The sequence below is a fragment of the Gekko japonicus genome, unplaced genomic scaffold (assembly GCF_001447785.1).
Source record: "Gekko japonicus isolate JY-2015 unplaced genomic scaffold, Gekko_japonicus_V1.1 scaffold692, whole genome shotgun sequence".
Taxonomy (NCBI): Eukaryota; Metazoa; Chordata; class Lepidosauria; order Squamata; family Gekkonidae; genus Gekko; species Gekko japonicus.
Genome location: NW_015169194.1, coordinates 852,591 through 867,900, shown reverse-complemented (window position 1 = coordinate 867,900; position 15,310 = coordinate 852,591). Strand labels below are relative to the sequence as shown.

The following is a 15,310-nucleotide window of genomic DNA, read 5'->3' as shown; positions in this document are numbered from 1 at the left end:
AGGCTGCTGATAGATCCAGAAAGATCAATGGGGCAGGCATGCATTTATCCAGATGTAAATTGAGATCATCAACCAAAGTGACCAGTGCTGTATTGGTCCCAAAGCCAGGCCTTAAGACTGACTGAAAAAGGTCCAGGGCAGATGTCTCACCCAGGAAAACCTGTTCTGCCTCACATTTACTATGCTCCATATACCTTCGTGTCTCTCCAGGCTCAGGGGGGGAAAAGTCCAAGTGTTGCACTGTCTTATAGCTTATCTTAGCTTCAGCCAAGTGTTGCACTGTCTTATATATGTCTTATATATGTTTTAATAATTACTACCTTCTGAGGCGACAAAATCCTTTGCCTGAACTTCTCCACTGTGTCTGACCCTGCAGCAGCCCACGTAGTGGCAAACACTTCGGCTTTATCATGATCCACATGGGAATGCTCCAGCTGCTGCTGCAGAATAGTTGGTTTCAAGTTGTGATATACAGCCTGAGAAAGCAAATACATAATAATACAATTTTGTAAATGCCACTTTAAACAAACTCCAGAAGAGCACACCAAGAGATGATGAACATATATTATTCATGGTGCAAATACGAAGTTAGCAAGCTTTTTTTGCTCAGCGGCAAATTCCCTTCCCTACTACCGCATTCTACAGGGTTTTCATTCATGAAAGTCACATCACCTACAGCATAGCCTTTTTGGTGGTCAAAGGGGATAACCGCCTCCTGTTTTCACCAGTGAAAGAGCTGATTGGATCCAGACCATTGTACATACAGCCAACATAGACCAACCACCACCTGCACATTTACAATACCGACAGAAGCCCTAGCTTGGAGAAGGGTTGCTTTTCTTTCCCAGTAGGAAATGTCTGGACCCAGTGCACCTGTTGTGCTGTAAAATGACTGTCTAATAAGGCTCTTGAATGTGGTCAAAGACTCATCATGTAGCGACCTTGCTGAAGCTAATCAAGCCTGGATCTGGCCAGTGTCGGGGTGGGGATGCTCAAAGGAACTAAACAGATACCACCGTGCCTTCCACAGAAAAGAGGTGGTATATAAATGCAATAAATACACGTATCTATAGAACTTACATAGCAATTTTCAGTCAACTTTCAAGGCAGTTAACAACATGAAAATGAACCCCTTCTATAATATAAATACCATAAAAACAAAACTGAAACTATATAAACCATTCAAGAACAATACAGCGACAGAGCAATTTTCCACAACAAACAAAATTGCAGGCAAAACAAATGGTTAGTATCTCAAGACCTGGTCAGCAAGAATACTTTAGTCTGCCTCAAAAAGGAGGCAAATGATGGAATGACACATCTCCAGGGGGAAAGTGTTGCAGAACAAGGTTTTTAAAAATTGATTTTAAATTTTGAACAACTCATGTAACTCCATTTTGTGCTCAGGCACAGGAACCATGGTCTCCTATTCAGGTGTGTAAATGTGGGATTTCCTTTGTCTACACTTGCGGCAGGCACCTATAATTCCTTTCGCTTTTCTATGCTATGCTAATAAGACACCATTAGAAAAGTTTCTGGGAGCATCCCTGCCACAGATCACAGAGGCTGCTGATTCAATTTCACTTTCATCTGCATCAGGGTTGAGAATTTTATTTGTATATCCTCCTCTCATTGGAAGACTGAGCAACTGTCATTCTTTATCTTATTGGATAAGGGGGCTTTTAATTCACCCAAGAAAAGCTACCCAGGGCTTTCAAAGTGCATTGTTGGCAGCTCTTGGGAAGATTAGTTAAAAGTAGGTTTATACCTGCATTCAGACTACCTTAGAATTCCTTCATTTCTGACTGGACATTGTTCTAAGAGCCTAATTACACAATACATTGTCCATGCTGGGTTTCAATGACCAAATGTACAACACGAGTTGCATGCTGAACTTAATTTCCAGGTATATAGAGACTTAATTCAGATGAGAACCATGGTGTGCAGATAGAGAGGATTTAAACCTTCTCCTCAGTGTTATTTTTGTGACCCAAACAATCCCAAGGTTCCACGATTTTCCCTATTGGGGAAACTTACCTGTATTGATTAGGTCTTGTTACTCTGCCATGACCTCCCCAACACAGTTGAGACAGTAAGGGAACTCGAGGCTCCATGCACGCCTTCTTGTCAGATTTTGGATCATTCCAGTCCACTCAGCCTAGAGGAGGTTGACAAACTACTCTAAACTGTATGCCCAACCACTTGCAGCCTTGATCTGTGCCCATCGTGGCTAATTAAAGCTGGCCACGATAGGCTACGAGGTACCCTAAGGGAAATCATCAACAAGTCCCTCCCTATCTGAGGGACTGTTCCCTAGGGCGCTCAAGGAGGCAGTGGTACGCCCTCTCCTAAAAAAAAAAAAATCCCTGGATCCAGCCGAATTGGCTAATTACCGGCCGGTTTCCAATTTGCCCTATTTGGGCACACTAACTGAAAGGGCGGTGGCAACTCAGTTGCAGGGTTTTTTGGATGACACCTCCACATTAGATCCCTTCCAGTCCAGCTTCCATCCAGACCAAGGGACAGAGATGGCACTGGTCGCTCTCATGGACAACCTCCAGAGGCACCTGGATCAGGGCGGTTCGGCGGTGTTGCTGTTGTTGGACCTGTCGGCGGCGTTTGACACAGTTGACCACCAACTACTGACCCACTGCCTCGCTGACACTGGGATGCAGGGGTCTGCCTTGCAGTGGCTCTCCTCATTCCTTCAGGGTCAGGGACAAAGGGTGGCTTTAGAGGAACAGCTGTCCCGAAGGCACCAGCTAGTCTGCGGAGTGCCCCAAGGGGCGGGGTACTTTTCCCGATGCTATTTAACATTTATATGCGCCCCCTTGCCCAGATTTCCCAGAGGCATGGGCTGGGATGTCACCAATATGTGGACGACATCCAGCTCTATCTGTTTTTGGGCAGCCAGTCTGACTCTAGTCCAGAAGATCTGGACCTGGCGTTGCAAGCTTTGGCTGGTTGGCTTAGACTGAGCCGACTGAAATTGAATCTGACGAAGACGAAGGTCCTGTGCGTGAGTTGAGTGGTCTGAGGATAGGGATCCCACTTCCAATCTTCGATGGGGCACCACTGGTGCCAGTGCCAGAGGTTCGGAGTTTGGGAGTACTCTTGGATGCCTCCCTAACAATGGAGGCCCTGGTAGCAGCCACTGTGAAGTCAGCCTTCTATCCTCTTCAGCTGATTAGGCAGTTGGTTCCCTTCCTTGAATGCAATCACTTGGCGACAGTGATCCATGTGATGATCACCTCAAGATTAGATTACTGTAATGCTCTCTACATGGGGCTGCCATTGTCCCAAATCTGGAAGCTGCAGCTGGTGCAGAATGCGGCGGCCAGGCTGTTATTGGGCCTTCCCATGCAGGAACACATTCAGCCTGCACTAAAAGCACTGCACTGGATGCCCATAGCATACCAAATTTGCTCCAAGGTGCTGGTTCTCACCTTTGAAGCCCTTTATGGTCACGGGCCTACATACCTGAGGGACCACCTTTCCCTGCATGTTCCCTAGAGAGCATTACGATCAGAGTCCCAAAATCACTTGGCCCTTCCAGGTCCCAGAGTAGCCAGGTTGGCTTCAACAAGGGCCAGGGCCTTCTCAGTGGCAGCCCCGTACTGGTGGAATAAGCTCTTGGAAGACATCAGGGCCCTGTGGGACCTATTACAGTTCCACAGGACCTGTAAGACAGAGCTCTTCCACCAGGTCTTCGATTAGTGAGCTGCACCTAACAAATTAAGGCCCTGGCCCAACACTAACACTAATACTATCATCAACAGCATGTGTTCCGCCAATACGACTCAGACTGAGATACCATCCGAATGTACCCTTTTATTATTTGATGCTACTAATGCCTCGCCACCGCTACATGATTTGTACTAGCACTTTATATCGTGTTTTTATATTATATTATATTGATTCTTTGTTTTATCTGTTTTGTTTGATAAATTTTATGTAAGCCATCCTGAGCCTGCTTCGGCAGGGAGGGCGGGATATAAATTAAATAAATAAATATAAATAAATAAATAAATAAATTTTTCCAGCAGGGCAAATAGCAGCTCCCTGGGACAGTTTGCAGACTGTAAAACAGGGATTAGAACACTTAAGCCTCCCCCATTCACCAGGGAATTATGTCTCAACATAGAACTCCTGGCACACACCTGGTCAATAGTAACTGGGGTAGACCCACAAACAATACATCATGTGAGGCCCTGAGGAGGTATGATCAACTCAATTTTGGAAATAGCTTAAACAGGAGGACTCTGGTAACTCAAATTAAATCTTTTCCAATATCTGGCTTAAACTTCTGGCAACATTCAGTTTGGAAACCATTTTTTAAAATGCTCTAAATGCCACAAACTCTATTTCCCTTTTTTAAAAAATACATTACATTTTTTAAAAACATATTACATTATTAAACATTAACATTATAACAACGTCCATGTGGGATCACCTTCTGCTTTGGTTACATTATCTGGTCTGCCTTCCAGATAAAATTGAGGTTTCGTTTGATCCTTGCACCAAAGTCTCTTCTAAAATATTCAGGCATCTGATAGCCAAGGTCTAATAAGGTTTTTATCAGTTTGACTTATGGCTGGGGCAGAAGATGAGCTGATAATGTAGGACAGGAATTCAAGCCAGAAAAACTCTGTATATCCTCAGAAGACTGGTTTCCACAGAAGGCATTCCACAGAGCTGCAACAACTACTAAGAAACCCCTACTCCTCACAAAAGCCAACCTTAAAGTGCAAACCAGCATTCCAACATTACTCAGAATGACTTAATTCTGAACAGAAAAGCTTAGGATCAGACTGTAGGACTTACTGTAAAGTAAGAATTGCTGCATATTGTTCAGAATGCAGGTATAGTATTTCTTCTTTGTTCAGTCCAGTTACCTTTATTGGCATGTAACCCTTGACAACCCATATACAAAAAAACCAACAACCACAGCATAGAATAATACTTGCAAAATACAGAAACAAGGAATTACCAAGTAAGTATACCCATCACTTAAATAAAGGGCGAATAGAAATGGCACCAAAAAGAAATTTAGCAACAGTTTCTGTTATCTCAAGGTTTGGATTATCAAGAAGAATAAGGATCTTTAAGCAATCAGGATATTCTTCTAATTGAGCCAAAATAAAATTTAGAAATTTCAGTCGGAGTGCATGGTAGAAGGGGCACTGCAACAAGACATGGGAAATTGTTTCAATATTATCATTTGTGCATGGACAACATCTGTCAGAAAAGGGCACACCCTGAAAGCAGCCAGATAATAAGGCCGAAGGTAATACATTGAATCTCACCAAGGAGAGGGCTCTATGGAGTTTGGGGGTGTGAAGTTGGTACAGGTAAGAGGCAGTCTCCTTTGTTAATGCAGAGATGAAAAGGTACCCTACTTTATGAAAGAAAAAAAGGCCAAGGAAAGGAGGAGTTGACAAACCCAGAAACTCCATTGGCCAAAAGAGTTCTCTGGCAGCTAGAATGACAGGGGCCCTTTCTGCATCTGTATTTTGCCTCAGTTTCTGAGTGCATCCAAGTCTTCTGTTCTACATTCCAACCCGCTTTAACATCCACCTTGCTGCATTCCTTTTTCTTTCTTCTGCATTTGTTTTATGTGATTTAGCATTCAGACCGCTTCCAGCACACTGTTAGCCTGCATTTACCAAAACTGCTTTTGCTGCGCTTCTCTGTTCTGGTCCAATTTTGATACGCTAAAGCAGAATTCTTTCTGCATTATTTTAAGTGCCACCCAATGCCCTCCTCTGTTTCCTCCTCTCTCTTTGCCTTTCCTTATTTTTACATGCTGAATGGGCCCTGGTTGAACCTTGCTGGTGTTTTCCTCTGACAGGGCATCGGTGCTTCCTTGTAAAGTTTTATTTCTTTTTACAAGTAACAGAAGTTTAAGCCTTTTAGTGTTAGTTCATTTAATGAAAGAGACCTGAAAGGAAAGTAGGCAAACTGGGGGAAACCCACTCTTGAAACTGACCAGACTGTTTCGGAAACTTACAAGCAGCTGCAAAGCCGTTTTCCCTGTTACTGAGGTCTAGAGGATTCCCTGCTCCCAAATGCGTCAGCCTTGCATGTGTGTACCTGGATTTTCCCCTCCCTTCCCTTTCTTTTTCCAGGGGAGGAAGGGACTGGGTCTTCAGCTCAAAGTTCTGAAAGATGTTTGTCTTTCTCTTCCTCTTAAACAAAGCAGCCAGTTAGCTCAGTGAGTTAAGCATTGTGCTTATCACATCAAGGTTTGTCAGTTCAAGCCCAGTGGTGGGCAGTTACTGTTCGCAAAAAAAAGGTCCGTTTTTAAAAACTTAGGGATGAGTCTAATGATAGAAGTTTATCGTTAAATTCTGATCACTGGTGAAAAAAAATTACTGAACTGTGAGAGGTGTGTGTGTTCTTAGAACATCAGAGCAACTTCCTGCTTTCCTCTTAAAGGTACACTCTGTTCTCATGCCCCGTCAGAGGAAAACGCCAGTACTGTTCAACCAGGATCCTCTTCAGTTCTCCCCTCCTTCATTAATAGTTTTATTGATGGGTCTTTTTATGCTCTACACGCACAGCAGCACCAGCCGCCTCCGAGCTGGCCGGCCCCATACCTCGGGGGGGTGTCCTGGATAGGCATTTGTGTAAATCTCTTCACAGTTCCACTTACACAGCTGGCAAACTGAAGAAGTCGAAGGAAACGCATCTTCCAAATATCTAGAATGGGCGTCTTTGCAAAGGCTGTTTGGAATATGTTATGACTATGTGGACTCCTCCTATCAAGTTACACTGAGTACATGGACTTTATGTCTTATCTTCAAAGGAGGAAATATTATATCTAATGCCTTATTCCAGTTACAGTATGAAAAATGTTGTTGTTGTGACACCACCAACTTTATAATTGTTTCATATATTATTTTTGTTTTCTACTAGTGGAATTTGTATATTTGGAAGATTTCCTGTGCAGCTGGGGGACTGTGTGCTGGTGTCACCCCGGTGCCCAAAGCATGGGGGGCAGTTTTCTCCAGTTTCTCTTTCTTCTGCCTCATGGTCTCAGCTTTCTTTGTTGCTGTGGCGGTGACAGCCTCCCCAACTTGGAACTTTTCCATCTCCAACTAGACTACCCAGCTGCAGATCTCCCCCTGAGATGGGGTGGAAATACAGAAAGCATAATCTGCAGAGTGATGTTCCAAGCAGGAAGTGCCGAAGAAATCCAACATAGGAAGAATGAAAGCAAATGATCCAAATCAAAGGAATAACCACTTGAGTGCTGGGAAACTAAGGAATAAAAACAGAATGCAGAAAGGGCCAATGTTCTTGCTGGGCTATCACAGACAACACACTAAACAGTGGCAAACACCACAAGGGGCTGGCCGGTAGTTCACTGCCAAAATAACAACGAAGGACCTGGATGATTGCTTAGACTGTGCAGCACAATCCATGAGGCTGGGAAGGCTGTGGATGACCCAGAGGCTCTGACTGAAACTATGGGCTCTTGCCCCAGGACATGGAGGACTGTGGAGACAGAGAGGGTGGGAAGGCCCTGAGGCAACTGCCTTCTGGACTGTAGAATATCCATTCCCCCACTCTGGCCTCTCAATACTGTTTATACCCCAACCACCCACAATCTAATAAAAAGGGGGACATGAGCTTTAAAGACGGGATATGCTCCCTAAAGGTCTCTTATTTGGAAACATGCTAGACTAAGCCTGTACTTATATGTGAGATAAATGGAAACCCCTGCTTCTTAGATTTTTGACTTGACAGATAAGACACAGATAGAGATGAACAACAAAGGTTTATTTAACAAAAAATAAAGTATGTAATAAGGTAAATATGTGTGGATAACATATATTTAAGTTACATATTTATGTTGCTCTCAAATATATTAAGCTTGCTCTCAAATAAAGTAAATAGCCCCTGAAAGGAGAGTTGATTCCCTTTTCTTTGGATGGGTTACCTCAGATTTTTAAGGATGATTGCCACAGGACTGACAGTGGAATTAACCTATTCCATTCCTGACCTGGGGCACAATAAGGGTAACATAGAAAAGTCACAGGGCGACTGCATGCCCCTCTCTTTCAGGGGTCAGGTGACCTCAGAAGTCCACAAGGATGGTGCTTCTTAACAGGGTCTGGCTAAGCTGATCAGCCCACAGACCTTTAGAGGCCTGCAACACTTATCTATGCTTCATTTCCTACCTGCTACAGCTGAAAACTGTGCTATTTATGCACACAAGGCTGGAACCAGAAACTCTGATCTAGACTTTGGAATACAGTCCTCAAACACACTTCTGTGGCAATGATTAAAACCCTGGGGACTCTCAACAGAACCAAGCTCTGCAGATAGAGGTGTTTCGGTTGTTAACCACTAGCAAAGCTAAATGTTGCCGACTCTAGAATAAAACAGTTGCATAATCTGCAGAGTGATGTTCCAAGCATGAAGTGCCAAGGAAATCTAACATAGGAAGAATGAAAGCAAATGATTCAAATCAAAGGCATAACCACTTGAGTGCTGGGAAACTAAGGAATAAAAACAGAATGCAGAAAGGGCCAATGTTCTTGCTGGGCTATCACAGACAACACACTAAACAGTGGCAAACACCACAAGGGGCTGGCCGGTAGTTCACTGCCAAAATAACAACGAAGGACCTGGATGATTGCTTAGACTGTGCAGCACAATCCATGAGGCTGGGAAGGCTGTGGATGACCCAGAGGCTCTGACTGAAACTATGGGCTCTTGCCCCAGGACATGGAGGACTGTGGAGACAGAGAGGGTGGGAAGGCCCTGAGGCAACTGCCTTCTGGACTGTAGAATATCCATTCCCCCACTCTGGCCTCTCAATACTGTTTATACCCCAACCACCCACAATCAAATAAAAAGGGGGACATGAGCTTTAAAGACGGGATATGCTCTCTTATTTGGAAACATGCTAGACTAAGCCTGTACTTATATGTGAGATAAATGGAAACCCCTGCTTCTTAGATTTTTGACTTGACAGACAAGACACAGATAGAGATGAACAACAAAGGTTTATTTAACAAAAAATAAAGTATGTAATAAGGTAAATATGTGTGGATAACATATATTTAAGTTACATATTTATGTTGCTCTCAAATATATTAAGCTTGCTCTCAAATAAAGTAAATAGCCCCTGAAAGGAGAGTTGATTCCCTTTTCTTTGGATGGGTTACCTCAGATTTTTAAGGATGATTGCCACAGGACTGACAGTGGAATTAACCTATTCCATTCCTGACCTGGGGCACAATAAGGGTAACATAGAAAAGTCACAGGGCGACTGCATGCCCCTCTCTTTCAGGGGTCAGGTGACCTCAGAAGTCCACAAGGATGGTGCTTCTTAACAGGGTCTGGCTAAGCTGATCAGCCCACAGACCTTTAGAGGCCTGAAACACTTATCTATGCTTCATTTCCTACCTGCTACAGCTGAAAATTGTGCTATTTATGCACACAAGACTGGAACCAGAAACTCTGATCTAGACTTAGTAATGCAGTCCTCAAACAGTCCTGTGGCAATGATTAAAACCCTGGGGGCTCTCAACAGAACCAAGCTCTGCAGGTAGAGGTTTTTGGGTTGTTAACCACTAGCAAAACCAAATGTTGCCGACTCTAGAATAAAACAGTCAAACTCTAAAGAACATGGCTGAGACATTAAAATAAATGCTCCCATTGATCTTGAATATGGGTTGAAGTTATGGTAGTGTTAAAAAGATACCTGTTCCAAAATGAATGCTATGGTTTCAAGGACAAGGTGGAGGTCCTGCTTCTCCACTGAGAAGGCAATTTGAAGTTTTTCTTCCTCTTCTTCTGTGAAAGTACTTTCACCCTGAAATAAAGTTTCCATTTAACAAAAACTCAAAGTTACCTCAATAAAAGGTTACAGTCATCTGCAAATTCCAAAATAGACATACAGTCTAGTTCCAACTGCAAGACATTGGGATCAAAAAGTTCCAGGGGGGGGGGGATCTTCCATATGAAGAGTTTCAAAACTGGCATGGTGGTTGGCCCAGCGAAACATTAAGCATTTCACTAGATAAAAATACTATACATGCTAACGGAGGAGCTTTCCTGAGGAGGTTCTTTTGCATATGGATTGGCTGTTGGAATTCTAATCTTATCTGTAGTGCTATTGTAAGATGCAGAGCATTTTGTGTTTTTCAGGACAGGAAACCATGCCCTATTTATTTTTAAACTCTCTTCTTTCCTTTTGAAATTGTGTTTATGTTGATGAATTTCAATGGCTTCCTTGTGTAATCTGATATGGTAAATGGATGTGTTGTCCAGCCTTTCAGTGTCTTGGAATAAGATACTGTGTCCTGTTAGAGCTAGGCTATGTTCAGCCACTGCTGATTTTTCAGGTTGGCCCAGTCTGCAGTGTCACATTCTGGGGAACTCCTACAAGATAATGACTCAGCCCTACCCCACCTTCCTGAGTAGATATAAATTACCTGCCTACCATTTTCTTCTCATCTTGACACAGAATACTCCATCTTTCTGTATTATACCAATGAGGATGCCAGTCACAGCTGCTGGCGAAACATCAGGTCCTACAATGCCAGGACCACGGCCATACAGCCCAGAAAATATACTACAACGAATGAACTCTGGCCGTGAAAGCCTTCGACAAAAGTTTATCTTTTGTATTTCACTCCTAATGCCCTAGGCAGGGGCAAAGCAAGCTTTTCCTACTGGCCACCTGCTATAACTGCAGGCATTTCAAAACTTTTTGTTTGTTAGGTAGGTACTGTTACTTTGCTTTCTGGATTTATTTTCCTTTAAAAAAAAAAGATATGAGTGCAGTCCAACTATGATATTTCAGAATAAACGCTAAAGAGGATAATTGTTGGGTAAATCATTCACACTTATAGAAACCTTACCTAAAATTCTTATTCTGGAACAGTGAAATTAACTTTAAGATTATAATGAATTATTATAATATGAATAGTTAACTAATTTGTTTTTGTAATTAGCATAAGTGTCTAAACCCAGGGTCAACAATGCAGTGTTCATGGGTGCCATGGTAAATGACAATAACTTTCTTGGTGCCCATGAAGTGTTTTTAGAACATCCCATTAGTCACCAGGTCTAGCAGCCATTAACAGACCTATCCTCTATGAATCAATTTATTATTGTTTTAAAGCTACCTGTGATATTTGCCATCATTACATCCACTAGCAGTACATTGCAAAATTTAGTTACTCATTGTTTTAAAATGTACTGTCCTGAACTTACTGTCTGTCATCTTCACTGTGTGCCTCTCAAATTCAAGCATTATGGGGAGAACAAAAAATAGTTCTGCCATGAAAGAAAGGAAAAGAGCTATATCAAAGCCAAAAGTAAAGGAGGAGGGACTGTAAGTGCAAGTATAAAAATCTAATCCAAGTGTCTACTTATAATTTTACAGAACATAACATTTCCACTATCCAATACAAAATTTAGAATGCTTAAGACCACTGACTTTGATGTTACTGTACTGAAATTTCAAAATTAAGAACCACCATAGAACTGACATGAATGTAGCCTCTTTGCTCCATAGATAAATATGAGCTTCCTCCATTTCTGATTCTGCACACAAAATTAAAAGCGGCTTCTCCCAAATCCTACACTGCACTTTATTTATCCTCTGCCTGCACATATCTTCATAACTCAGCCAATGTGTCAAGTAGATTAACTACTGAGCTGTATACATCAATTTGTTTCCATTCAGCAGAGCCTAGACAATTCCTGTATAGAAATCAGTTAAAACAGCATCACTACATCTAGTCGGGTACTAGACAATAAGACAAGCCCTCAAAACGGGATGTACTAAAAGGAAGGACAGGATTGCCCATTGGAAACAATGGGAGACGCTGGAAGACCCATTGGAAATATTAGTGCAACATTTTTAATCCAAACGAAGGTTCTATGCAAACCTTTAAATGAAGCTTCTGAAGGATGCGGGAGAGCAGTCGAGAGAACTTGCCAGTATCTATGGTGTTAATAAAAGACACTGCTTTTCTTACACTGGAAAAGAATAGACACAGTTTCAGACTGGAGACAGGGCAGAAGTAGACAAACCTCTCTCTGTGTGTTGCTAGCTCTTTGAAAGAGAAGAGCTCAAATCTACATATAATAGGTCTAATTTTTTAATCTGCATTTTAATGCATGGATTCAAAACACCAGGCAGTAGCACTTTTGCCACTATTGTATTTCTGTATGCGGAGTATTACCATTGATAAATAGGCGCCACGGCTGACCCGACGGCTCTCACCCTCCGCGAACAATATATTGTTACGTGGCAAATTTCGCCAGGGCCATCTACATGTAGGGTGATCACAACTCATTCCGTTCAAGTGAAAGAAGAAATAGCCGTGAACTTAATTTTGAAGCGCCTGTTTCAACTCCAGGAAGAAAAGGAAACAAAGTAAGTCCCCCTACCTGGCCGTATCCGGAATAACGATGGGCGCCGCCATTTTGGCGCTGTGAATCATCCCCGGTAACTCCCATAGGCAGGAGAAGAAAGCTCTGCCCCTGAAAAGCTAAGAACCAATCCCAGATCAGGTGGGGGGCGGTCTCCATAGATATCGAGAGCCTCTCGCCTTGGCGTCCCGGTTTGAATTAGGACCTTTCTTCTAAACTGGAAGGTTGGGGTTTTTTTATTTATTTCTTTTGGTTGCGATGTCTTTATGACACAACAGCAGCCAGGAGAACTGATAGAAGGGGGTATAACTTCCACTACAGCAGTTTAAGCACTATTGAACGACCTGTCTACTGTGCGCAAGGATGGCACAGGATAGGTGTTTTTGTGTAAATCAAAACAAACAGGACTCTTGTGGCACCCTAACGACTAAAGCGTTTTTACTGCGGTATGTGTCGCCTAAAGCACACTTCATCAGTTGTACGAGCCTCCCGGTTGCTAACACGCGGCTCCTCTGAAATTTGCGCTTAATAACCCTGCCTCGAGCACAGCCTCAACACTAATCTCCCATGTGAGAATTTAAATCGCATTAAAGAACGGGGGGACGGGACTGTTGGCACTTATTCGAGTTTGGATATATTTTAAAAGAAATGTTTTAGGCATCTCGTGTTTAACAATAAATTATTTCATTACACAGCCATTTTCACAGGGAAAATGCTTGGGGGAGGGGGGTTCCTTCTCAGTAAAGACAGACATCCTGAATTGCTTTATCCAAACTTACCCCAGACTGGAAAAAAGTAAAAGCCGAGTCTATATGGATCCTCTAGTTTTTTTCACCAAACTTCCCCAAATCCAGTATCAAATCACATGGCAAAGCCATGACCACATACTGAATCTTGAAACACTGATCCAGTACTTTGCAGACCAACAGTGGCACAAAAGCATGGATCTGAGGCATGGATCCTCATGAGTTCGTATGATTTTTACATGGAAACAAACACTTTCCAGGCTATCGCAACATTATGTACAATCTTTTAATTAAAGCCCCATCTTTCTCCTGAGTGTTAAGACCACCCAAGAGAGGAAATATAAACAAATTAAACACATAAACACTCCCCAAGAGACATGAAATCAGCCAGCCAAACACAAGTGATGCCCAACAGTCAGTGGAACCATACCCCCTCCCTTCTAGAACCCCATTAGGCAACGTTGACTGCTCTCCTGAAGCCTCTGGATCAAGGGGGCAGCCTGCCTCATCTCCTCTAGGAAGCTATTCCAGAAGATGGGTGTGGCTACTGGGAATACTTCTGAAAAGGCAACGAGGAAGGGAAAGGAAGGCATTGCTGTATGCAAAAATGAATCATTCAGAAGGCCTTTTTTTGCACAAATAATAGAGCTGTACTGTAATGAACACCTCATAGAACTAACACCAAAAAACGATGTCCTCATCATCATAGGGGACTGGAATGCTAAAGTAGGAAGTCAAAAGGTAACCAGAATAACAGACAAGTTTGGCCTTGGAGAACAAAATGAAGCAGGGCAAAGGCTGACAGAGTTTTGCCAAGAGAACACGCTGGTCATAGCGAACACCCTTTTCCAACAACCTAAGAGGCGACTCTACACATGGACATCACCAGATGGGCAACACCGAAATCAGATTGACTATATAATTTGCAGTCAAAGATGGAGAAGCTCTATCCAGTCAGTAAAAACAAGACCTGGAGCTGACTGTGGCTCAGATCATGAGCTACTCATTGCAAAATTCAGACTTAAACTGAAGAAAATCGGGAAAACCACGAGGCCATTCAGGTTTGACCTAGATCGCATCCCTGATGAATATACAGTAGAGGTGAAGAATAGATTCAAGGGTCTGGATTTGATAGATAGAGTGCCTGAAGAACTATGGACAGAGGTTCGTGACATCGTACAGGAGGCAGCAATCACCACCATACCAAAGAAAAAGAAATGCAAGAAAGCAAAATGGCTTTCTGATGAGGCTTTACAAATAGCAGAGGAAAGAAGGAAAGCGAAAGGCAAAGGCGAAAAGGAAAGATTTACCCAACTGAACGCAGATTTCCAGAGAACAGCAAGGAGAGATAAGGAGGCCTTCCTGAATGAACAGTGCAAAGTAATAGAAGAAAACAATAGAATGGGAAGGACTAGAGATCTCTTCAAGAAAATTGGAGAAATCAAGGGAGCGTTCCATGCAAAGCTGGCCATGATAAAGGACAAAAACGGTAGGGACCTAACAGAAGCAGAAGAGATTAGGAAAAGATGGCAAGAATACACAGAAGAACTATACAAGAAAGACCTCGATGTCCTTGACAACCACGACGGTATAATCACTGACCTCGAGCCAGACATCCTGGAATGTGAAGTTAAATGGGCCTTAGAAAGCATTGCTAACAACAAAGCTAGTGGAGGTGATGGTATTCCAGCTGAGCTATTCAAAGTCTTAGAAGATGATGCTGTTAAAGTGCTGCACTCCATTTGCCAGCAAATTTGGAAAACGCAACAGTGGCCACAGGATTGGAATTTTTTTTTTAACGTTCACTTTAGAGCGCTATAGCACTATAACAGAACACTCCAGGCATTCAATTGGGGTTGATATACTGCTATTCTGTTATAGCGCTATAACGCTATAAAGCAAACGCCCCCCCCAAAAAAAAGCTGGAGATCGCCTGCACGGGCAAAAAATGGCGGAAAAAAGTGCATCGGAACCAGGAGAGGAAACTGAAGACTACTTGGAAGGCTAGACCTGTCACCTGTCTAGCCTCAGATGGCAGAGGGTCTAAAGATGACCAGACAAACAACATTTTGGCCACAGCATTCTGTACCAGTTGTAGCTTCTGGACATTGTTCACGGCCAGCCTCATGTAGAGTGCATTGCAGTAGTCTCATCTAGATGTT

At 42.8% G+C, this 15,310-nt stretch overlaps 1 protein-coding gene across 1 annotated transcript; it reads right to left on the bottom strand.

Annotated features, from left to right (window-relative positions):
* Positions 1-320: 320 nt before the first annotated feature.
* COMMD10 (COMM domain containing 10) lies at positions 321-12,465 on the bottom strand (the record flags this gene model as incomplete). Its single annotated transcript, XM_015416287.1, has 4 exons — positions 12,421-12,465; positions 11,916-12,006; positions 9,719-9,829; positions 321-476 (listed from the first exon to the last, which is right to left on the bottom strand). Coding segments are annotated over exons 1-4 (393 nt in total), but the record flags the coding sequence as incomplete, so codon positions are not given.
* Positions 12,466-15,310: the final 2,845 nt, after the last annotated feature.